The following is a 23,217-nucleotide window of genomic DNA, read 5'->3' as shown; positions in this document are numbered from 1 at the left end:
ATTTTGATTTTCTTTTTATAGTATTGGGACTTGAACTCAGAGCTGTGTGTATGCCAGGCATATATTCTACTGCTGAACTACATACGACCTCAGTCCCTGTCTCCTCTGTTTTGTGTGTTGGTTTTGAGAGCGGGTCCTACTCTAGCTCAGTCTAGCTTCAAACTCAGCATGTAGCCAAGGTTGGCCTCAGACTTGAGTGGTCAGATTACAGGCATGATTCGTAATATCTGGCCTCTTAAGTATTTAAGCATGTTTTTTTGGAAAAGCATGTAGACAATTACTGCTTCAGCAACATGTGAAAACATTTTCTATGTGTTACAGTACCGAAGCTGCTGAAAGATGGCTGAAGAAGTGGTGGTGGTAGCCAAGTTTGATTATGTGGCACAGCAAGAACAAGAGCTGGATATCAAGAAGAATGAAAGATTATGGCTTCTGGATGATTCCAAATCCTGGTGGCGAGTTCGCAATTCCATGAATAAAACGGGTTTTGTCCCTTCTAACTATGTGGAAAGAAAAAATAGTGCTCGGAAAGCATCTATCGTTAAAAACCTGAAGGATACCTTAGGTAAGTTGTTTTGTATTGAAGGAAAAACACCAGCTTTCATTTTAAATGGGTTCTGGAGCTTAGTTCTTTGAACACAGTCCTTACAGTAGTGTGCGGAGTTGGCTGGAAAAGGCCAGAACTGTCATGTGAGGTAGGCTCATGTTAGCAGTTTCTGTAAATCTGGGTCCACAGTCAAGTGGGACTAATGAGCAGAACTAACTTTGACCTTCTTGTAGCAGCTCTTGGAGTAGTAAATACCAAATACCTAATGGAGTTTTGATTTACAGAAAATTTGCCTCAGTTGAGATGGAAAAAGTGTGTGAGATGCAGAATTGTTTCCTTGAGCATCCTGGCAATTTATTTTCCATGGCACATTAGTGAACTTTAAAAAGCAAATCATTTTATTTTCTTCTCTCTGAAAAGAGTTTACAGCAGTGGTCGTTGCTGTGTGCCTGCATCTCTAGGACCGGTCACTGTCCTTTGTGTTGTCATCACCTCTCCTCTCTGACTGTGGGTCTTTGCTTTGTAGATTTTGCTGGCCTCTGTTAGGGCCAGAGATAGGGAAACCTACTCACCTTGGCCTTGGTTAAACTGAAGGAAGGAAGTATGTAGGGTGAAGGCTGACCTCCTCCCCTTTCTTAATTTAACTTTCCTTAATGGACAGGAAGGAATTGGGAGGGACAGAAATTTAATTTTGGTGTTCAAGGAGACATTCTATTGCTTACTAGTTCTTTGCTTGTTTGTAAAAAGGGGGAAATGTTTCCTTGTAGACAGTATCTTATTTTTGGGAACCTCTGTTAACTTAATTATTACAGTTATGACTGTCTGCATTCCTCAGAGTTTGGAAATGCTGCATTAAATTAGTGATCTTTGATCAAAATAATGATATGAATCTAGGTTTTATATCAAATACATCCCCCCTTCCCAGAATATCTGCACCCCATTTTGGTACCTTAAATCCCAGGTAATTTAATGAATTTGTTTCACAATGGCTTTGCTAGTAGAGACATTGTTTGGAAGTTAAGGAAAAGGAGTTGTAGGAAAAGAAGAATGTGCATATACATTTTTAACTATTAGAAGTGTACTAGCTTTAATATTCTCTTTGAAAATGAGTGAATTATAACTCATGTTTTTGCTGCCACCATGAATTATTTGTTCTACAGATTATTTTATGGTTTAAAGAGAAACAGTATTGGAAAAAAAGAAGCCTTGGTTTTGAAAACGTTTCTATTGCTTGGGTGTGGGCCAGGTCACATGGATTGGGTGTGGGAAGTTTCAGGGTTACAGAGCAGACCAGGAAGCTCACTGAAATTATCCCGGAGCTGTGTCAACAAACTCTGAAAAGGGAACACAGAATTTTTATTCAAAATGGATTGGTTAAACATCTTTAAAGGTTTTTTCAGTAAGTTATTCTGTTAATTAAGTCCATAGTTTTCTTGTTACAGGTTTTGAATTGGATTTTTTTTTTTCCGTTTGTGAATTAAGAGGGAAACTATATGGGGAGAACTCTGTGTTTATATAAGCTAGTACTTTATGCTGTTTATGTAATACAAAGTTAATGACTGGGAGTATTTTCAGTGCTATTTAGTTTGATTTGATAAATAATTTTAAAGTGCTTCATCATGAATGCTTAATAAATAGGGAGAGGATATACATGATTTGGATGTGTTGTAGTTCAGTAACTCTAGAACCTAGCATAGGCATTTGAAGTCAAGTCAGTTGTGAACAAATTCTTCTACTCTTGACCTTGGAAGTAAGAAGTTGGTTTTTTGTTGTTGTTTTTTTAAGAACTAGATTTTACTTGAGCTTTGTTGGAGAAATATCAAGATAGTATTTAATAAGAGCTCTAGTAAACTACAAGTACTGATTTATAAGTAAAATACTATGCTAATTTGGCTCTGTTGGTGGCATGTTTATGATAATCGTGTGCTTGATTGGATCTCTTTGAATATTTGCTAAGTGTCTGTACAAAAATGAAGAGAGAAATTATTCTCGAAGTCTCTTATATATACAAGAAGCCTAAAGAAACAAAGAGTAACCTAATGAGAAATTCCAGGGGAAAGGGCAAAGCAAAGGAGTAAGCACTTTGTTGGAAAACAGTGTGGTCACTGTAATCCGTGGGCTCCTTTGTTTCCTTAGTTAGCTTTGATGGCAGTGATTTGTCTGGAATATCTCTTCTAACTCCCACTTACTTTTTAGAGAGCAAATATATTTTTAGATCTTTGAAGTTCCAGTTTTAAAGCTAATTTTCTTTTAAACTCTGTGTGTGTGTGTGTGTGTGTGTGTGTGTGTGTGTGTGTGTGTGTGTGTGTTTACACCTATGTGCATGTGGGTACATGTGTATAGAGGCCAAAGGATAACATGAGATGCCATCCACCTCTTTCCAGGGAGACAAGTTCTTTCATTGGTCTGGAGCTCCATAATTAGGCTACATTGGCTGGCCAGCAAGCCCCAGTGGTACTTTTGTCTCTGGTTCCTCAGCACTGGGATTATAGGATTGAGTTACCACACTTGGCATTTTTTTTTTTTTTAACCTGAGTTCTGGAGATCCAGCTGAGGTTCTTGTGTTTGTGAGGCAAATGTATTACCAACTGAGGCTTCCCTTTAGCTCTTTATTCATTAATTTATGAACACATTTTTAATGGAGAAACTAATGCAAGCTGTACAAAAATCAGCTTGATGGGCTGGCAAGATTGTTCAGCATTTGCTGCCAAGCCCGACAACTCAAATTCAATCCCTAGAACCCATGTAGTGGAGGAAAGAACTGATTCTTACAAATTGTTCTCGGACCTCAACATAATCATGTGCACACACTTGAACACATACGCCAAAATAAATGAACAAATAATAAAGTCATTTTTTAAATTTGTATGAAATATTAAGTCTCACACAATCTGGTAGGGAGTTAGATGATAGTCATTGTTAATAATGGAGGCTTCAAATTTAGATATGGTCATAAATAGTAATTATTAATAAACTAGAAATGGTGTTAAAAGATCACACACACAGCATATATTATTGAACAGTGATTCTGTATATCAACTTATAAATTGAGTGACAGAGTTGTTCTCTATTCTGGGTCTTAGGTATTTAATAGCTAACCTTAACTACATCTATAGTCCAAGGGCTAAGATTTTAGTTTTGTAAACAAAATATCCCTTTCCTGAATCCCTGTAACATTCATATTTATTTTGCTAGAACCTTGTCAGAGTAGAGACAGGTTAGTCATTTACCTAATTTCTGAATGGACTTGAAAAATAGAGAAAACAGCATAATGTGTTCATTGTTTGGTAGCTAGGATACTTTGAAGACAAAATTACAGTGTTTATCATTTCAGATAAAACTATTGTAAGCCGTGATTAACCTCATGTACATGAACAGATGAAGTACAAAATAAAAATCTGTAATGGGAAAAATAGCATATGTTTGTATTTATAATAACTTAGTTCTACTCCAAAATAAACTGTGTACTAGCCCTGTAGCCTAGTATATAACTACACTTTTTATTTCCTGTTTGGGTAAAGAAGACAGTTGGGCAAGACTTAGATGATTCTGGAAAGTACCTTCAAACTCTGGAAGTCTTACAGTCTTGGCAAACAAATAAATGGTTTTCTGTGTGTCATGGGAATCAGGGGGAAGTCCACAAGGGAGAAATTGGTTTTGAAGAAGTGAGAATGTAAGAACCAAGTGAGATGATAGTTCACTGAGGAAGCAATAAAAGATAAGAATCAGCTTGGGAATGGCTGACGTGAAGAAGAAATTGAGTAAGAGCTGCTGTGGTTGTGTAGGTACAAAAGTCCTTGGTGACCTTGATCTAAGTAAGTCTTAGTGCTCAGATGAGGAGATGTGGTGGCTTCCTTATGTGTATTCTGACCTGTTAAACATGGCAGTTGGGAACTGATGCTTCCAGGTTCTGGCATCAAGTTTACTAGGGATTTGAAACCAGTATATATAAGGAGGAGTTATTGGTACAAGATTTGCTTGAGAAAGAAAAACACTGTCATACAGAGATTGTGTTCACAGTGCTTACCCAGGTTCTTAAAAAAAACTTTTTTTTTTTTAAAATAAGGCCTCAGTATATAGACCAGGCTGGCCTCAAACTCAGAGATCTGTCTGCCTCTTAAGTGCTGAGATTAAAGGAGTGTGTACCACCATGCTCAGCTGGTTCTTAAAAGCTTTTGAGGAACTTAGAATGCATTGTTCTAGTTAAAAACATTGCTATAGGGGAGTGGAGAGATGGCTCAGTGTTGAGAGCACTGACTCTTCTTCAGAGGTCCTGGATTCAATTCTTAGCACCCACATAGTGGCTCACAACCATCTATAACTAATCCTGTGATCTAGTGTCCCTGGTGTGCAGACACATACATATAGACAAAACACTCATAAACATTTAATAAATAAGTGATCTTTAGCTGGACATGGTGGCACACACCTTTTAATCCCAGCACGTGGGAGGCAGAGGCAGGTGGATCTCTGAGTTCAAGGCCAGCCAGGTCTACGGAAGAGGATGAAGACAGCCAGGATTACATAGTGAGACCCTGTCTCAAGATCTATCCCCTCCCCACAAAAAAATTGTTAGAGGAGTAGAGAAGACCAAACAGATAGAAATGAGGGACAAGAAGCTATACAAACATTTTTTTCTAAGGTAATCAAATAACCAACCCACGACTGCTTACATGTATTTTGCTCCCAACTCTGGCCAGGTTGGTCCAGCTGTGTAATGCAATAATAAAGGTTTATGTAATCCTGGAAAGTACCAGAAAAACTGTTAACTACTACCTATTGAGTGCCTACTGTGTGCTGTGTATTATGCTAAGCACTTATATATACACTTTTAAAAACGCTTTAGGAAAACTTTGTAATATAGGCATTTACATATCAGCATTTCACAAAGGAACTGAAGTTTAAAAATTAAGTAATGTGTCTAAGATGACAAGGGGAAAATACAAATTTAAGCCTTGTTCATTTAATTTGACCCTCTAAGAGTCAAGATCAGAGCAAGAGTAGCAATAGATTAAAAGAATTTGTTTGAAAAAAGACTAATTGAAGTTAGGATGATTCTGGTGAACTGCATACTAGGTCAAGCAAGATGTGCTATGATTGTATTGTTTGTGTCTCCTTTACTTTTATGATTTTTTTTTTTAAAGAAATAGGCTCTCACTATGTTGCCAAGGCTGTTTTTGAAATCCTTGGTTCATGCAATCCTCCTTAAAAGCTGAGATTATAGACATGAGCTAATATGTATCAGTTGTGTCTCCTAGAATTTACATGTTGAAATCTGATTATCAATAGAATGATATTAAGAGGTGGAGGACCCAGCATGATGGCGCACACCTTTAATCCCAGCACTCGGAGGCAGAGGCAGGCATCCAAACTCTGTGAGTTCGAGGCCACCCTGGTCTACAGAGTGAGTTCTAGGATGGGCTCCAAAGGTACACAGAGAAACCCTGTCTCAAAAAACCATTAAAAAAAAAAAAAAGAGGTGGAGGATCTTTAAGCATCGACCAGCTCATTAAGGCAAACCCTTCATGAATGAGATTTGTGCCATCGTAAGACAGTTGCAAACTCTCTTATTTGTTTTTTCTACCATTTGAGTATTCAGCTTTAAGAAATAGGACTTCAGATGTAGTCTGTCAGTTCATTTAGCTTGGACTTTCAGAACTATGAGAAATAAATTTTGGTTAAATATAAATTACCTGGCTTTTGTCCTCATTTTTTCAGCCTGACAAAGATAGAGGAATTTTGGGGGAAATAGTAATATTGGTTCCAAGGGTCATCTGAAAGAAAGGATCTAATTGTTCATAGTTACCATATAATTGACTAACAGTACTTAATACTTTAAAAAATGGTAAAGTATTTTTGTGTCAACTTTTATTGGTAGCAGAAGATTGAAATATCCATTTTTTTTGGCACTAGAACAAAGTTGTAAAGCAGCCTACCAGTTACACATACATTTGTTTAAAAAATTTTATTGCAGTTATTTATTGTGTGTTTTCAGGCATGTATGAGTACTTGTCATGTGCATGCCACAGCACCACTGATATTAGAGGACAACTTGTGGATGTTGGTTTTCTCTCTCCACCATATGTGATCAAACTTGGGTCATTAGGCTTGGTGGTGAGTACTTTTACTCACAGGGCCATTTTGCCTACATTTGTTCATTCTCCTGATAAAGATAAATTGTAGTAGAATATTTTAAGGTGTGTTACTTTTGTTTATGTTACATTTGTTTAACTCTGTGAAGCTGTGTAAAACCTGTATAAAACACCTGATGGTTTAATAAGAAACTGGCCAATAGCAAAGCAGGAAAAAGGATAGGTGGGGCTGGCAGGCAGAGAGATACATACGGAAGAAGAAAACTGTGAGGAGAGATTGAGCTGTCAGGGAAGGAGGAGGACTTTAGGGGCCAGCCACCCAGCTACACAGCAAGTCACGGAGTAAGAGTAAGATACAGAAGTAAGAGAACAGGAAATGCCCACAGGCAAAAGATAGATGGGATAAGTTAAGGAAAGCTGAATAGAAACTAATCCAAGCTAAGGCCGGACATTCATAAGTAAGAAAAAGCCTCTTATGTGATTTATTTGGGAGCTGGGAGGCAGGCCCCCCAAAAAGAGTAAGAAAACAACAGCAACAGTTAATGGAACATTTAATATGGACTAGGCACTAGAGATACAGAGATAGTGGAGAAAAAAACATGATATTTGACCATAAGCAAATGTTCACAGAGTATTTAGTGTTAGAGTAAAAATGTGTAATAGCACCAAGGAGGAATACATGAACTCTTTGTGGGGGAGGGAAGGAAATCTTCAGTGAGTAAATAGCTATCTTGCCAAGTTTTGAAGAATGAGATGGGAGTGTTTTAGGTAGAAGAATATGTACAAACCTTAGTCTTGAAAACATAGGGTTTTAGTGTTTCTAAGAAACTTGCTCTGGCTGTGGTATGTTATTGCAGCAGTGTGCCAGAGAGAAGCGGGCATGTTATTGAAGACATGCTTACAGAGATATGGAGGGCTTCTGTTGTATAGAAAACAAGTACCCCACCCACGCTTATGTTTTCCTTTCAGTATTTCTAGTCTCTAAGATTAATGCAGGTTGTTTTTAATGTTTTCTCACTTGAGATATTAATTGTTGGGTTTCCAGAAATGTTTTATTCTTTATTTTCTGATTTATATTAACTAGTTTTAAACATTTTCTTTAGGATTAAAAATCATTTTGAAGCTATTTATTTTTAGTTAAAAGTTTAAAATTTTTCTTTATTTCACTGTAATATTTGCTCTGAGCATCTGCTCCATGCAGTTTTGGATGGGTATAGCATATGAGAAAGATTAATGAAACACTGAACACTCTTCATTGAAAAGTATGCTCTAGCTGGGCGCGGTGGTGGCGCACGCCTTTAATCCCAGCACTCGGGAGGCAGAGCCAGGTGGATCTCTGTGAGTTCGAGGCCAGCCTGGGCTACAGGAGAGGCGCAAAGCTACACAGAGAAACCCTGTCTCGAAAACAAAAACAAAAACAAAACAAAAAAAAGAAAGAAAGAAAAGTATGCTCTATATTTGTCTTAAAAAAAAGAAAAAACTATAATGTAATTACTTGAGAAGTACAAGATCCCAGGGTATTTTAGCAAGAAGAGCTCATATATCCTTCAAGTGGGGTGGGAAATTCATTTCAGTGTGTACTATTACCGATGAGAAAGGACTTGTTTTGCTATTTCTTCTTTTGTGACTTTCATTTTTTTCCCCCACCTTAATTCCTCTATTACTTCTTTATTTGTTTCATTTTGTTTGTTTGTTTGGGGTTCTTTGTTGTTGTTTGGGTGTTTTTTTTTTGGGGGGGGGCGAGGTTTCTTTGTGTAGCCCTGGCTATCTTTTTTATGATGTACTGTTTTCTCATTGCTTCTACTTCTTTTTTATATTTTTTAGTTTTTGCTTGAAAGTTACCCTGGATATTACAATTAATATCTTGTTTTTAGCAAGTTTCAGTTAATCCCAACTTGGTTTGGATGGTATATATAACTGTTCCTTTATATCCTTATATATTACCTTTTTATATACTATTTGTCTGTTTACTAAGATTGAAGTTATAATTTTATGTATTTTTAAACCATATAGGAAAAAAGACTAACAAAAAAGATGAACTACATCAGCTCAGTCTGTGTAATGTTACTTGTATGTATGTTTCCAGGGCTGTTGACCATTTGCTATTGGATAATTAACTTGTGTGCTCTTCCTTGGGGAAAACCATTTCTCCTGCTCTTACCATGCCTTAGTTGCCTGTATGTAGTTCTTTGGCTAGGATTGAGGCCTCCTGAGCTTTCCCAGCTGCATGTCTATTGGTGGTGTCCATTTTTCTTTCTTTGTATAACTTTAGATTTCTTTCTGGTGTCTTTTGATTTCAGTCAAAAGGATTACCTTTCACATTTCTAAAAGCACAAGTTTATTGGTAATGAGTTAAGAATGTCTTAATTTCTTTATCTTTGAGGAACTGTTTGACATTTTTTGTAAAGTCTGCATTCTTAATCATGTGGCTACTGAAATCTATTTCATACCTAGTATTTTGTTTTTTAAATATACAGTGCCAAAAGAAAATGGGGGATGGAAATCTCCATTTTTATAGTTTGTCTGTATGCTGGTATACTTTTTTAATACTTGGCCATTACAGTTCTGTTTTGGAAGTTGTAGATCAGCCAGAGGTAAAGAGCAAGGTTATTTATTTATTTATTTTTTCCTAGCCTTTTCCTCAGCATGTGTCCCCCCATGACCATATATATTTGATGATTCCCTAAAACATACAGGCACTTTTAAATACCTTATTTTCCCGTGTATAGCCCTTCCTGTTATCTCCCTTCTGAGGCTCTTTGATCTTTCTTCCTTGTCCCAAGCTACTGTATCAAACAATGATTTTAAGTGACGTCTACTTAAGAAGACAGCCTAACTCTGGAATGTTCTAGGTCTAGTGAACCCAAAACAAACCATTGTGTTGGATCCTCAGGGATCTGACAAACTAAAACCTAGCAGTCACAATTTTTAATGAGTTTTATAGGTAGCTATCATCAAAGCCACTCTGACCTGGGGGGGTGGGTAGAGACTGGCAGGAAGGCAACTTAAAATGCCTCAGCATTCTCTACTTAACAAAAGAGCAGCTTTCTTCACCCAGCATTGCCCTAGTGCTTAGCTTGGTTTTCCAAATTCCAGGGTTTACAAATACTGACCGTTTTGTCAGCTCATTAACTGTTTTTTAGGGAAGGTCCCAGAGTTCTACTCTGCCTTGTCATCCCACTGTAAAGATTTTTCATAATGATCTCATTAGCCAGAAGTAAGGACATTAAGGACACGGTTGATTTATAGATATAGGAGGAATATTTTTTTAAGGAAGGATCATTTTTATTTGGACATGAGTGTAGGTTTGAGGAGTTGATTACATCTATAGGTATCTACTGACAGAACTGTAGTGCTTGGGTTCCAGATAGAACAAGAGTTTAAATCTTCAAATAAATCTGAAAAATCTACACAGAAGTTAAAGTGAGAACATGGTTTCTTTGAAGTAGAGAAGACCAACTATGCCATCTTAAAAAAAAATACTTTCAACTAAGGACTTACTAATTTATTTAGCAATTACTCTGTCCTGTTTATAAGCACTGGAGATACAAGGGGAAAAATTCTAGTTTTCTGTCCTTAGGGAGCTGACTCATATTAAGGGAAAAGAAGTAAACAAATACAAGACACTGTTAAAACAAGGGGACCAGAGACATATAAGAATATGTAAATAGGTAAGGGGGACGGGGAAACAAGATTTTCAGGGGCGTCATGAACAAACATGAAGGGCATTGCCTGTGATCTTATTTGTCACATGAAAATATGAAAAGGAGCCAGGGTGGTGGTGGCATACACCTTTAATCCCAGCACTTGGGAGGCAGAGCCAGGCAGATCTTTGTGAGTTCGAGGCCAGTCTGGTCTACAGAGCGAGATCCAGGAAAGGTGCAAAGCTACACAGAGAAACCCTGTCTCAATAAACCAAATATATATTTGAAAAGGCTAAGGATGCTAATAATTTGATGTTAAGTATATAATACATACTTAGCAAGTGCTTGTGGTGGTCTGAATGAGAATGGTCCCCAAAGGCTCATTTGTTTGAATACTTAGTCCCTATCAGGTGGAACTATTTGGGGAGGCTTTAGAAATGTGGCCTTGTTGGAGAGGGTGTGCCACTGGTGGACGGATGTGAGGTCTCAGAAGCCTGTGCCATTCCCAGTTATCTCTTTCTGCCTCATGGTCTTGTCTCAAGATGTGAGCTCTGAGCTACTGTTCCAGAGCCCTGCCTGCCCCCCTGCCTCCCTGCCTGCCTCTCTCTAGCCCCCCACCTCCCACCCTCATGGTGATCATAGACTCTAACCCTCTGAAACTGTAAGCCTCAACTCTTCCATAAGTTGCTTTGGTCATGGTTTCTTACCACAGTAATAGGAAAGTAACGCTGCTTTTGCTAAAAACGTACTGGCTCCTTGTACCCACAAGTAACTAAAAGCAAGATGAAACCTGGATCTCTTCCTTCATTTTCTATCTGCCTCCTTTACTATGGGTTGTACTGCATGTAAGCATGTTAATCAAGGAGTGTCTATCTGAAAACTTACTACCTAATCAGTTTCATTCCCTTTTAAGGCTTAAGGCACAAAGATAAGAACTAAAAAGTTCTTTGGTGTTAGCTTATACAATATCCCGTTCCAGATCTCCTAAAAGGTGACTGAAAGTCTTTAGCTGTTGCACGAATTCTAAATGGTCTTATAATAAAAACCCAGAGCCAGGCTGGGCGGTGGTGGCACACGCCTTTAATCCCAGCACCCGGGAGGCAGAGCCAGGAGGATCTCTGTGAGTTCCAGGCCAACCTGGTCTGCAGAGCAGGATCCAGGACAGGAACCAAAACTACGCAGAGAAACCCTGTCTCAAAAAAACCAAAACAAACAAACAAAAAAAACAAACAAACAAACAAAAAACCCAGAGCCAGATATCAGGGTGAAAGCTGAAAGATCAGAGAAGCAGAGCAAGCCACAGCTACCACCTCTTACCTCAACAACCCCTCAACCTGACAGAGCCTCTGCAAGAGAACAAATTCCTGTCTCCTCCCGCTTTACATTCCTTTCTCTGCCCAGCCATATCACTTCCTGTCTCAACTTTCCCAGGGCTGGAATTGAAGGTGTGTGATCCCAAGTGCTAGAATTAAAGGTGTGTGCCACTGCTGTGGGATGGTTTGTATGTCAAATTGTTTTGATTGGTCAATAAATAAAACACTGATTGGCCAGTGGCCAGGCAGGAAGTAGGTGGGACAAGGAGAGAGAATTCTGGGAAGCAGAAGGCTGAAGCAGAAAGACACTGCCAGCCGCAGCCATGACCAGCAGCATGTGAAGATGCTGGTAAGCCACCAGCCACGTGGCAAGGCATAGATTTATGGAAATGGATTAATTTAAGCTATAAGAACAGTTAGCAAGAAGCCTGCCACAGCCATACAGTTTGTAAGCAATATAAGTCTCTGTGTTTACTTGGTTGGGTCTGAGCAGCTGTGGGACTGGCGGGTGACAAAGATTTGACTGTGGGCAAGGCAGGAAAACTCTAGCTACATGCCACCACTGCTTGGATGTTTCTTTTAGACTGGATTAATCTCGTGTAGCCCAGCTGGCCAATCTTTGCCTCTGCCTCCTGAGTGCTAGGATTAAAGGTGTGTGCCACCAATGTCTGACCTCTATGGCTAACTCTGTGGATCTAACTTCTGTCCTTTGATCTTCAGGCAATCTTTATTACAAACAATATATCACTGCATTTAGCCATTGTTCTAAACCTGTTGTCACTTTTTCTAAGTACAGTGAAGTCAAATAATCAGTCCTCTCCTTAGTAAACTTTACCTCTCACCAGCAGAAGTAATCTCATGAGAACCAGATTGTTTTTTCAGGAAATAAAGAGGCCCTATTGCAGATCCAACACCGGGATAATGACCATCCAAACTTCAATTTGACCAGTCGTTTTGTGTACCTCCCATCCCTTGCCCTAATTATTTTTTTAGTCATACTTAAAGCTTCTATCAGTTCTCTAGACTGAGTTGTATGATGTCTGTCTTCCCAGCATAGCTAGTCTATTTGAAATTCTTACCTGCTTTTCCATTATTTGTTTTCTATTTGATAGCTGGGGCTGCTGGTCCAATATAATTGTTGCATTTCACCCCCAAATCAAGCTTCTTGCTTGAAACTCCAGTTACAGTTGTAATCAAGTAGATTTAGGTTATCACGATAGAGAGAGAAAAAGATTGTAAGTACAAGTGTAGGGCTGACAAGAAGGCTCATCGTGTAAAAAGCATTTGCTGCTGATCCTGATGACCTAAATTTAGTCCTGTGCACTCACATAGAATGAGAAAACCTAATCCTGGAAGTTTCCCTCTGAACTCCACACATGCTTTGTGTTGTGTGCAACACTGGCCCTCCAAAATAGATAATAAGAGTATATTTTTAAAAGGGAGGCACAGGCAAGAGTTGAAGAAGTTAAAAAGTAGAAAGATAATATTCTGAACCTGAGTTTAGTCCCTGAAACCTGTACAATAGGAGAGAATGAGCTCTCAGTTGTTTCTGACTGTATGTGCTAGGCTAAGTAAATATATGCAGAAATAAAGGTAAAAATTACAAAAGGAATACAAAGTAACATAACTTTATTTTGGTATTGAAGAGATTTGAGTATGTTTTTAGAGAATTGACAAGTATGTAAGAAAGAAACAAGGGTAGTGTGGAGTCTCTGAAGAGAAAAAATGGTTATTAAGAACCCTGAAGGATCAGAATTTGGGGCCTTGGCTGAAGAAAGAGTAAGAATAATGTTTTTTGTTGTTGTTGTTGTTGTTTTGTTTGTTTGTTTAGAGTGTAGAAAGAAGCCAGGTGGTGGTGGTGGTGGTGGTGGTGGTGGTGGTGGTGGTGGTGGTGGTGGTGGTGGTGGTGGTGTGATGGTGATGCACACCTTTAATCCAGCACTCTGGAGGCAGAGGCAGGTAGATCTCTGAGTTGCAGGATGTCCAGGGCTACACAAAACCCTGTCTCGAAAAACAAAGAAAACAAAGAGTATAGAAAGAAATTTGAATAGTTTTACATAGAAAGTCCCAGTTTTTCAAAGTAAAAAGCAAAACATCAGATAATATGCTGAGAAATGAGCAGCCCTGGAAATGCCTGGTTGCTGTTGAAGTATGCATTTCTAATGATAGGTTCATTTTCTCAGTTCTTCCAATAAAAATACATTAAACATTCTGTATGTACTAAGTACCCTTCAAGCTCCTTAGAATTTTATCTATGAGCAAAGTGAACAATCCTTGTCTTTTGGGAGGCTTTATGTGAATTGGGATGAAGGAAAACAAATGAGTAAATATTATTTTAAAATAAACAGATACATAGAGTCATCTGGTTTTGGAAACTAAGAAATTACCAAATGAGATTATCCAGATACAATTTTATATTGTGTATCAGGTAATAATTTAAATAATTGTTTTATTTTTATATAGCTAATTGCAAAATCTAGGTTAATAAACTAAGATGTCAAGTGTAGGATTACTGGAGTGTTTGTGTTCTTAATTGTAGCTATGAGAGAAACTATATTAACACTTAAGAGAAATTTCAGCATGGCAACTCTATTATTGTGTAGTTATTTCATGGGTTTGGCAGGAGAAAAGAGATAAACTCTCACATGACTGAAGTTAAGTTCATTTGGTTTGGCTTTGGGAAAAGAACTTGTATTTCATTTCCCAAAAGATGATTGCATCATGTCAGTTTGTTTCCTACATCTAGAGGCTTGGGGTGAGTATACCTAGTTGAAGCTGTAGTCTTACTGCCTCCTCTTTATTTAAACAGGCATTGGAAAAGTGAAAAGAAAACCTAGTGTTCCAGATACCGCATCTCCTGCTGATGATAGCTTTGTTGATCCAGGGGAACGTCTCTATGACCTCAACATGCCTGCTTTTGTGAAATTTAACTACATGGCTGAGAGAGAGGATGAACTGTCATTAATAAAAGGGACAAAGGTGATCGTCATGGAGAAGTGCAGTGATGGGTGGTGGCGTGGCAGCTACAATGGACAGATTGGATGGTTTCCTTCAAACTATGTGACTGAAGAAGGTGACAGTCCTTTGGGTGACCATGTAGGTTCTCTGTCAGAGAAATTGGCAGCAGTTGTCAATAACCTAAATACGGGTCAAGTATTGCATGTGGTACAGGCTCTTTACCCGTTCAGCTCATCTAATGATGAAGAACTCAATTTTGAGAAAGGTGATGTAATGGATGTTATTGAAAAGCCGGAAAATGACCCAGAATGGTGGAAATGCAGGAAAATCAATGGCATGGTTGGCCTGGTGCCAAAAAACTATGTTACCATCATGCAGAATAATCCATTAACCTCAGGTTTGGAACCATCGCCTCCACAGTGTGATTACATTAGGCCTTCACTCACTGGAAAGTTTGCTGGCAATCCTTGGTATTATGGCAAAGTCACCAGGCACCAGGCAGAAATGGCATTAAATGAAAGGGGCCATGAAGGAGACTTCCTCATTCGTGATAGTGAATCTTCGGTAAGTTGATTTTCAAAGGTAAATGGAAATAGAGCTCCAGGCATTTAAAAATAAGGTCAGAGAGGTTGAATGGCTTCCTTAAATCTAAAGTTGTAAGTAAGCCGGGACGTGATCACAGTGTCCTCTCCAGGGAACCTATTATGAACAAGCTAGCTGGAGCAGTGAATATGTTGTATTAATGGGCTTTCTTCATTTGTATTGATTTTGCATTTCCAGAATATTTTCTGTTCCGTTAAACTGAAAAATGGGGAAAACTGAGCATTGGTTTCTTCATTGAGAGTAGAATAATGCAAATTAAACTGCTATTAGATGTAATATCTAAGAATGTAATCATTGTAGTCTTTACAGGAATTCTCTAACTATAAAAAAATTATATGTCTTCATAAATTAGTTGTTAGATTAAAATTCACCTTCCCTCCTTCCCTCCTTCCCTCCCCCCCTCCCCCCCCCCCCCCCCCCTCCCCCCCCCCCCCCCCCCCCCCCTCTCTCCCTCTCCCTCCCTCTCCTCCCTCCCTTCTCCTCACTCTCCTTCCTTCCTTCCCACACTGGTTCACTATGTAGCTCTGGCCCTGGAACTCACTGTAGACCAGCTGCCTGAACAAACATAAGAAAAAAAAAAAAAAAAAAAAAAAAAAAAAAAACAATCAGAAAAATTACCTTCCTGCTGTCCACTCGCGAAAAAGACTACTTGTGTTCTTTTTTTAGTATGTAGTTCTGCTTTATTTTGTAACCCACATGCCTCCACTGATGCAGCTAAAGTATATTCTCATGCGACTGACCTGAACACAAGATATGGATAAAGCTGCACAGAACTGCTAGGCTAATACTCTGACAGACAACTTATAAACATACAATAAAAATAATTGTACATTAGATACACACAGACCACCTGCCTCTGCCCTTGCCAATGCAGGAGTCAAAGGTGTATGGCACCATACCTGACTATTTTGGCTTTTTATTCACCTCAAAAACCATTTTTTTGGTTTTTCAAGACAGAGTGGTATTGTGTAGCCCTGGCTGTTCTGAAGACTTGATCTATATACCGGGCTGGCCTTGAACTCAGAGATCCACCTGCCTCTGCCTCCCAAGTGCTGAGATTAAAGGCGTTCGCCACCACTGCCCGGCCTCAATAGCATATTTAACTCAATTTGAAATATATTTGCAATAAAGGTAAATTATGTTGCATTTCTAGCTAGACAATAAAACATACAAATTGAAAAATGACATAGCTAGCTATTAGTCTCTTTTAAGTGTTGCTTTATATGTTAAAGTTTGATGGTTATTATTTTTCTTAAAAACTTTATTTCCTGATAAATGATATCACTACTTTTCTACTTACCAAATCATGGTTAATACTGACTTTCTGTGAATGTATTATATAAAAGATTGAAAGAAAGAAGGAAATAGTATGTGTATGAGACTAAGATGAATTAAACTTCCTGATACGAAGTTGGAGGAAACAGATCGTTTTTAATAGAGAAGAATAGTGGAGTCTTTTTTCTGTTAAAATCCCAATATGTGGCACACCATTTAAAAGTCACTGTTCTTGTCTTGACACAGATTGTTCAGAAGTATTAGGTTTAAAACAACAACTGTGACTACTATCACCTAATAAAGAAAGAAGCTTAAATACAGGATGCTATTTTTTTGTGGATCGAGTATAAATACTAGCCAAAATATATGATTATTTTTAGTACTGTTATTTTTCAGCTATAGACCTTAAATATGTGTTTCTGTTTGGCCTGTACAATTAAATCTTTCTAATTCATTGCCAATATTTAAATAGCAAAGGATTTATAAAAATCCCGACTTTGGGGCTGAATAAATGACTCAGCAATTAAAAGTGCTTGCTATCTTTCCAGAGGACCCAGGTTCAATACCCAGCACCATGTCAGGTAGCTTACAGCCGCCTGCAGCTCCTACACTTAGGGAGAATCTGATGCCTCCTTGGACATCTGCATAACTATACATACTACCCGTGCAAACATACAAAATCCACAAAATTTAAAAAGTAATTAAAACATCTTTTGAAAATGTAGGCTTCAGATTTCCCTTTAAAATTTAAAGACCATGCTGGAGAGGTGGCTCAGTGATTAGGAGCACTGGTTCTCATTCAAAGGACCCAGTTTCATTCCCAGTGCCCACATGGCAAAGCAAACCATCTATAACTCCAGTTCTAGGGGATTTAAAACCCCCATTCTGGCCTCCACAGGCACTGCTCACACGTGATACACAGACGAGCATGCAAGCAAAACACCCATACACTTAAATAAAGATGAAGGGAAAAAAAAAAAGACAAAAACCAGTCCACGTGGAGTCTGTTCCTGCAAAGCAGCAATCACAGATGAGTAATATGTCATCTTTAGGCTGGCCACACCCTCTTTCCTCTCTCTATCTTGCTTACATTTCTCTTTGGCTCTGTAGGAATTTGTGTTTGTCATGGTTCGTTAAAGTTTAGTTGAATTCTAATTTGTCCTTTATTTTTGAAAATTCAGAGTATTGTGTAAGTCAGGTATTGTCAGCTCTGAATTGATAGGGGATGGAGTGAAAGTCTGAAATTTTCTCGTGTTTTTTTTCTCCTAACTGATTTTCTGTGTGTGCTACTCTATGGGCACTGTGGGTGTTAGAATCCTGTCTAACCAGATATATGATTCTAGCCATGCCCTCTGAGCCTCATTTTCCTCATTCATAAAAAGGGTTTCTTTTGAGGAATAAAGATTATGTAAATAATTTAGCATAGTGTCTTGCACTTATTGAGTGTTCAGATTTTAGCAGTTACGGTTTTTTTTTTTTTTAAATTCTGATACATGGCCTTCACAATGTTTACCTCCTTTCTCTTTCAGCCAAATGATTTCTCAGTATCACTAAAAGCACAAGGGAAAAACAAGCATTTTAAAGTTCAACTGAAAGAGACTGTGTACTGCATTGGGCAGCGGAAATTCAGCACCATGGAGGAACTTGTAGAACATTACAAAAAGGCACCGATCTTTACAAGTGAACAAGGAGAAAAACTGTATCTAGTCAAACATTTGTCTTGATACTCATCAGCAGTGACTGCTACACAGCTTTAACTCGTCATGTTAATTGAAGACTGAGCGCGTGTTGGGCCAATTGTGCTTGCTTGGAAAGTGCTGTTTGTAATTGTATGAGAACTGACTGTAATACATGAGTATTTTTGTTATAACTCAACCCATACACATATATCTACATGTGCAGTGCATCTCTATAGAAGAGCTCTTTATTCTTGGTCTTCTGTCTTACTGTCTTCTTTGCTATTTTTCTCTTTCCTTCCAACAATTAAGGTTTTGTATTCTGAAAAAGAATAATTTGGTTCAAAAATCTTTATATGGAAGAATTCTTTTATTGATGTTTCTTTATTTCCTTGTAAAGACATTCTGTTCTCCCATAGTTCTTCATATAAAATTATATCTATATGACATATGCTAAAGTACATTTCTTGTAAAGTGTTAATCTTTTCTGTGACTAAATAGCAATAATAAACAGAAAACCAGAAACTATTTTCAGATATTGTATCTGTCATAAGCCATTGTAAATATAAAGTATGTTGTTTGTGCCTTCATTTTAAAATCCATTCATTATATTCAAAAGGCCCTGGATATAGGTTAGAAAATGTAATTTATAGCTATTTAAACAAAAATGTTAAGAATTTAGTGAGTGTCTTTTTGCCTCACTTGGTTGTTCAAAGGAACAAAGAAGTCCCTGACAGATGTTGAAATGAAATGGATGTTTCTAGTGTTCCTTGACCAAAGTATGTTGTATTAGATGATGCCATATTTAAACCACTGTGAAGTAAGTCATAGCCAAGTTTGGGGAAAATAGTAAACAATGAGATGTGAAAATGTTTTTTTTCTCTCTAAATATCAGAATTCTACATGGGAGTAATTTAAAGTTTTCTCCTTTCAGCATCCTAACCTCTCCTCTCAATATTTGATCAGATTTACTGAAAAATCATTTTTTGACACTGTTGCATATTGAACCCAGGGTTTCACACATGATAAACAGGTGTTCTGCCACTGCATAATGCCCCTAGCCCCTCCTTATCTTTTAGTTTCTTTAACTGGGACACTGAAATGATGTGCTGTGGGGAAATGTGCTATAGTTCAGTCAACTGTATTATTTAAAATTTTTATTTTCCATCTAGTACTTTGTGTGTGTAAATGAGAGACCAAAGTATTGAATCTTCTGTTGGTCATACTTTTCCTCCTCATCCTGTGAATTTAAGTTTAAGCAAAGTAACAAAAGCCCCTGATGCCACAGAAACACAAGAACATTGCTGTTCTTTGCTGTTTTAAGCACTAATGTACCAAAATTATAGCTGGTAAAAATTAAAGTTGTGTAATTTCACTTTTTTCTTCATTGTAGTAGTTAAAAATTAAATCTTAAAAATCACTTGAAGGCTGATGTTGCCACTGGGTGGCAGCCCTGGCCTCTCCTACTAACTAGAAGTCAACAAATACAATGTATGATGTATGAATTCCCATCTTTATAACACCTGCTTTCAAAGCTTTTTAATTTACATTTGTCTGTGAGTGCTCTTTTGTTCAAAGTAAATAGTAGTAGATTAGTGTAAATAAATGTTATATATGCTTACCTACAGGGTTGTAAAATGCTAGGAATACTAAGAACAGTTTAAAAGTGGTGTTTGCATTTGATGACACTTCATTTTTGCTTTCTCTTTGTGTGTCCCCCTCCCTCATATGAAACAAAATGGGCCTTTATAAAAAGGAGTAATTGGACTCTCATGGACATAGCTGTTTCAGGAAACACTTTGTGAAGGCATCACTGGAGTAGTACTGAGGTGGAAAGCATGCATCCTGCTGTAGCTAGAGTTCGTAGAAAATGGAGATGCTCAAGTAATACCTCCTGTGCATTCTAACTGTGGAACAAAACCTAACTGCACACTATTTTACTTTATACTTCAACATTTGGTCAATTTTCAAAAACGTCTTAAGCCATCTCTTCAGCCAATGGTTATTTATATTGTAAGCATGAGTTTTACCTGAAGCAACTTTCTTAGAATTAGAACAACCTTAGAAAATAGCTACATAGCTAGGTAGTGACAGACTTGTATTAGAAATGGTTCCAACCTATTGTTGTCTGTGTTTTAGACTAGGATGTGGGTCCTGGGGAAAGCACATGTAGAGAAGTTTTCATCTGTATATGGAGAGCTGATTAGTTCCCCAATTTAAATACATGTCGTACCTATAATCCTGCCTGACTCGTATCTACAAAAACTCCTCTGAAGTCTTGGAAGGAGTGCTTTGTTCTTTGTTTTCATTTGTTCTTAAACAGCTTTATGTATGTGTGAAAGCTTAGCATCAAAAAAAGCTATAAATATTTCCTTGGTCATAAATCTTAGGGGTGAGTTGAATATTCTTATAATGTGTATTACATACAATCACTATTCATATTAACACAGACACCTAAGACTATTAAAACTGTTTCACAAATATCACTAAGTAAAATAGAAAATACCCTCTCCAGTGGTATATGCCTATAATTCTGGCTGCTCAAGAGGCTGAGGCAGGAGGATTGTGAGTTTAAGGCATGCCTGAGTAATTTATCATGACACTGTCTGAAAAAAGTAGATGTGGGACTGTAGTTCTGTAGTGGAGCATGCACATGAACCCTGGATGCCGTCCCTGGCACCACCAAACAAACAAGGAAAACTGAGTGTATTGTCAGAATAAAAAGGCCCAGCAATGAGGCTATTAGGACATGCTTGTAAATACATTGCTTCTAAATCATATCCAGCGCTAATGCTCTGCTGTGTAATCTAGAGGTTGCAAAAATAGGATCTGTGAGGCAGGTGCCTTTCTGGGAATTAGAAAAGGTGGCTTCTCCTGATATACCCCATTCCTTTACTTGTCAAAAAGTGTAGAATATTACCTGCTGGTAGTGTTTTATTCATGATGCAGCTGAATATAGAAGTATAGTTCAACTTGTGTAGTATTCAACTTGACAGCACTTAAAATGGGAGCTTTCAGATAGCATTGTTATTTATGGCTTCCTTTCAAAATAAGCTGACAAAAAATGTGAGTTGAATTCCCAAGTTAATAATCAGCTGGAACCTGATGTGGATGGTCCCAACAGAATAATAAAGTCTCTCCCAACTCTTAACGCATAATTTATAGCCAAATTGATTTATTGTTTTTCCCTATTTTTTCTGTTGGCTTGGAAAGTTTTTGGCTTTGAATATGAAATGGCCATTTTTCAGAAACTTTTATGTCCAAATCAATGAATTAGGAGTATAGCATTACAGCTTTTGCTTTTCCATTTTAATACTTTATTACAACAAAAAAAAAACCTTTGTATAGCTCTCTGAACTGTTTTATAAATCTTCACAACTGTGGTCACTTTTTTTTGTGTTTGGTGGTGCCGGGTGTTTTTGTTTTTGTGGGGGGTTTTTTTGGTGTGGGTTTTTGTTTTGTTTTTTTTTTTTTTTTTTTTTTTTTTTTTTTTTTTTTGACAAGGTTTCTCTGTGTAGTTTTGGTGCCTGTCCTGGATCTCACTCTGTAGACCAGGCTGGCCTCGAACTCACAGAGATCCACCTGGCTCTGCCTCCTGAGTGCTGGGATTAAAGGCGTGCTCTGCTGCCGCTGCCACCACCACCCAGTTGTGGTCACTTCTTGAATTTTGTTCAAGATAAGACAGTATCATTTTCTGAATCACATCCAGGGGATTGAAAAAATAAATTCCTGATTCTGATTCTGTTGCAAGGTAGATATACTCGTTCTGTGGTGTTCACCAAGTTTATGTGACTCAGCTCTGCTATATTCTAAACATTGCAGACAGCAAAACAAACAGCACACACTTCACACCCTAGTTTCTTGCTGTTACATGTGCATTTCTAGTTTACTTACAGGAGTCTGTTGACCTGAAAGTGCATGGGGTTTGCTGAGACTTGTTGAATAAAATAGGAAATTGACTGCTTGCTGAGATAAAGAGGAAGAGTTTCGATTATTATTGGCTATATATACAGAAGGGTTTTAAACCAAATTACGAATGTTTTTCTGGCTAGAACACTTTGGTTGTATCAATTTCAGAACTGGTTTGATGCCTCTGGTAGCTTAGTGGGGACAAGCTGGCTGATGTATTTATTTTTGTAGTGCTGGACAAAGGAACAGCTGCCTCATGCATGCTAGGAAAGTTCTCAACCAACTGTGATTTTAAATGTTTCCACTCAGATTACATAAGCTTACAGCACAGGGAAAGCTGGTCTTACTGTAGCAAGTTTTATTTATTATACTACAAAGATTTTTCTCTCTCCTGTTTGTACCTCATTGACAAACAGGAAAACATAACATTTTGAAGTTCTTATCTAAGACATATAGGAAAAAGATTGTTTTAAACTGACTTTTGGCTCAGATATATTTTAATGAACCTGCAGGTATCTTTTTGTTTGGTAAATTGTTGAGACAAAAGATGGATTCCAGAAAGATACTAAGTGTTGTCTAAATATAGGCTAAACAAAAGAATAGTTGGGATATTTTTGACTTACAGAAGAAATTAGGGACTCCTGAGTAAGCATGGCTTCTCTAGAGCAAATCATGTCAGAACAAGCGTTCTATGCTTTCTGAACTGTAGACAGACAAAGCGGGTGTTTAGAGAACAGATAACTGATTTCATTGAGACATAATCGTTCAGTTTCAAGATGAAAATTTTAGTTTTGGACTGTTGATATAGTTTGATCCTGCATGTTCCTCAAAGTCACGTGTTAAATTCTTGGTTCCCATCTAGAGCGCTTTCTCAGAAGGTGGTGAAACCTTAAGGAGATGGGGCCTCCCCCTGTCTTTCTTCCATTTCTCATCTTACCCTAAAACAATCCTACCTTTTAAGTTGATTCTTTGTTGCTCAAGCATGAGGCTGCTCTTAACCTGCATTACAGTGAAAAAAAAAAAAAATGAACAAGGCTTTGGTGAAATTTGTATTCTAGTGATGCAATACCTAAATGGAGAAGAGATGTGCATTGAAAGACAAGTGGATGAAGCTGTAGCACATGGTTGCGGTAGTGAACAGGGTGGAAGGTAACCAAACTGACTTAAATGTGCGCTCTACTTAGGGCCAACCAGTGATTG

General features: G+C 37.8%; 1 protein-coding gene across 5 annotated transcripts in view; it reads left to right on the top strand.

The window, feature by feature from the left end:
• Window positions 1–19,776, top strand: part of Nck1 (NCK adaptor protein 1) — a 65,595-nt gene extending 45,819 nt beyond the window's left edge. For 3 of the 5 annotated variants that reach the window (XM_028869955.2, XM_028869956.2, XM_028869957.2), the window contains exons 2-4: window positions 322–565; window positions 14,406–15,118; window positions 17,962–19,776. In XM_028869955.2, coding sequence (XP_028725788.1) covers window positions 340–565; window positions 14,406–15,118; window positions 17,962–18,156 — 1,134 coding nt within the window. In that variant the 5' untranslated portion in view covers window positions 322–339 and the 3' untranslated portion in view covers window positions 18,157–19,776. Of the gene's footprint in view, window positions 1–321; window positions 566–1,700; window positions 1,947–14,405; window positions 15,119–17,961 lie in introns of those variants that run through there. The other 2 variants (XM_028869958.2, XM_028869961.2) reach the window with 2 other exon arrangements.
• Window positions 19,777–23,217: the final 3,441 nt, after the last annotated feature.

This window comes from Peromyscus leucopus, chromosome 7, assembly GCF_004664715.2.
Source record: "Peromyscus leucopus breed LL Stock chromosome 7, UCI_PerLeu_2.1, whole genome shotgun sequence".
In the NCBI taxonomy this organism is placed as follows: domain Eukaryota; kingdom Metazoa; phylum Chordata; class Mammalia; order Rodentia; family Cricetidae; genus Peromyscus; species Peromyscus leucopus.
This window is presented reverse-complemented; position numbering and strand designations above follow the sequence as displayed.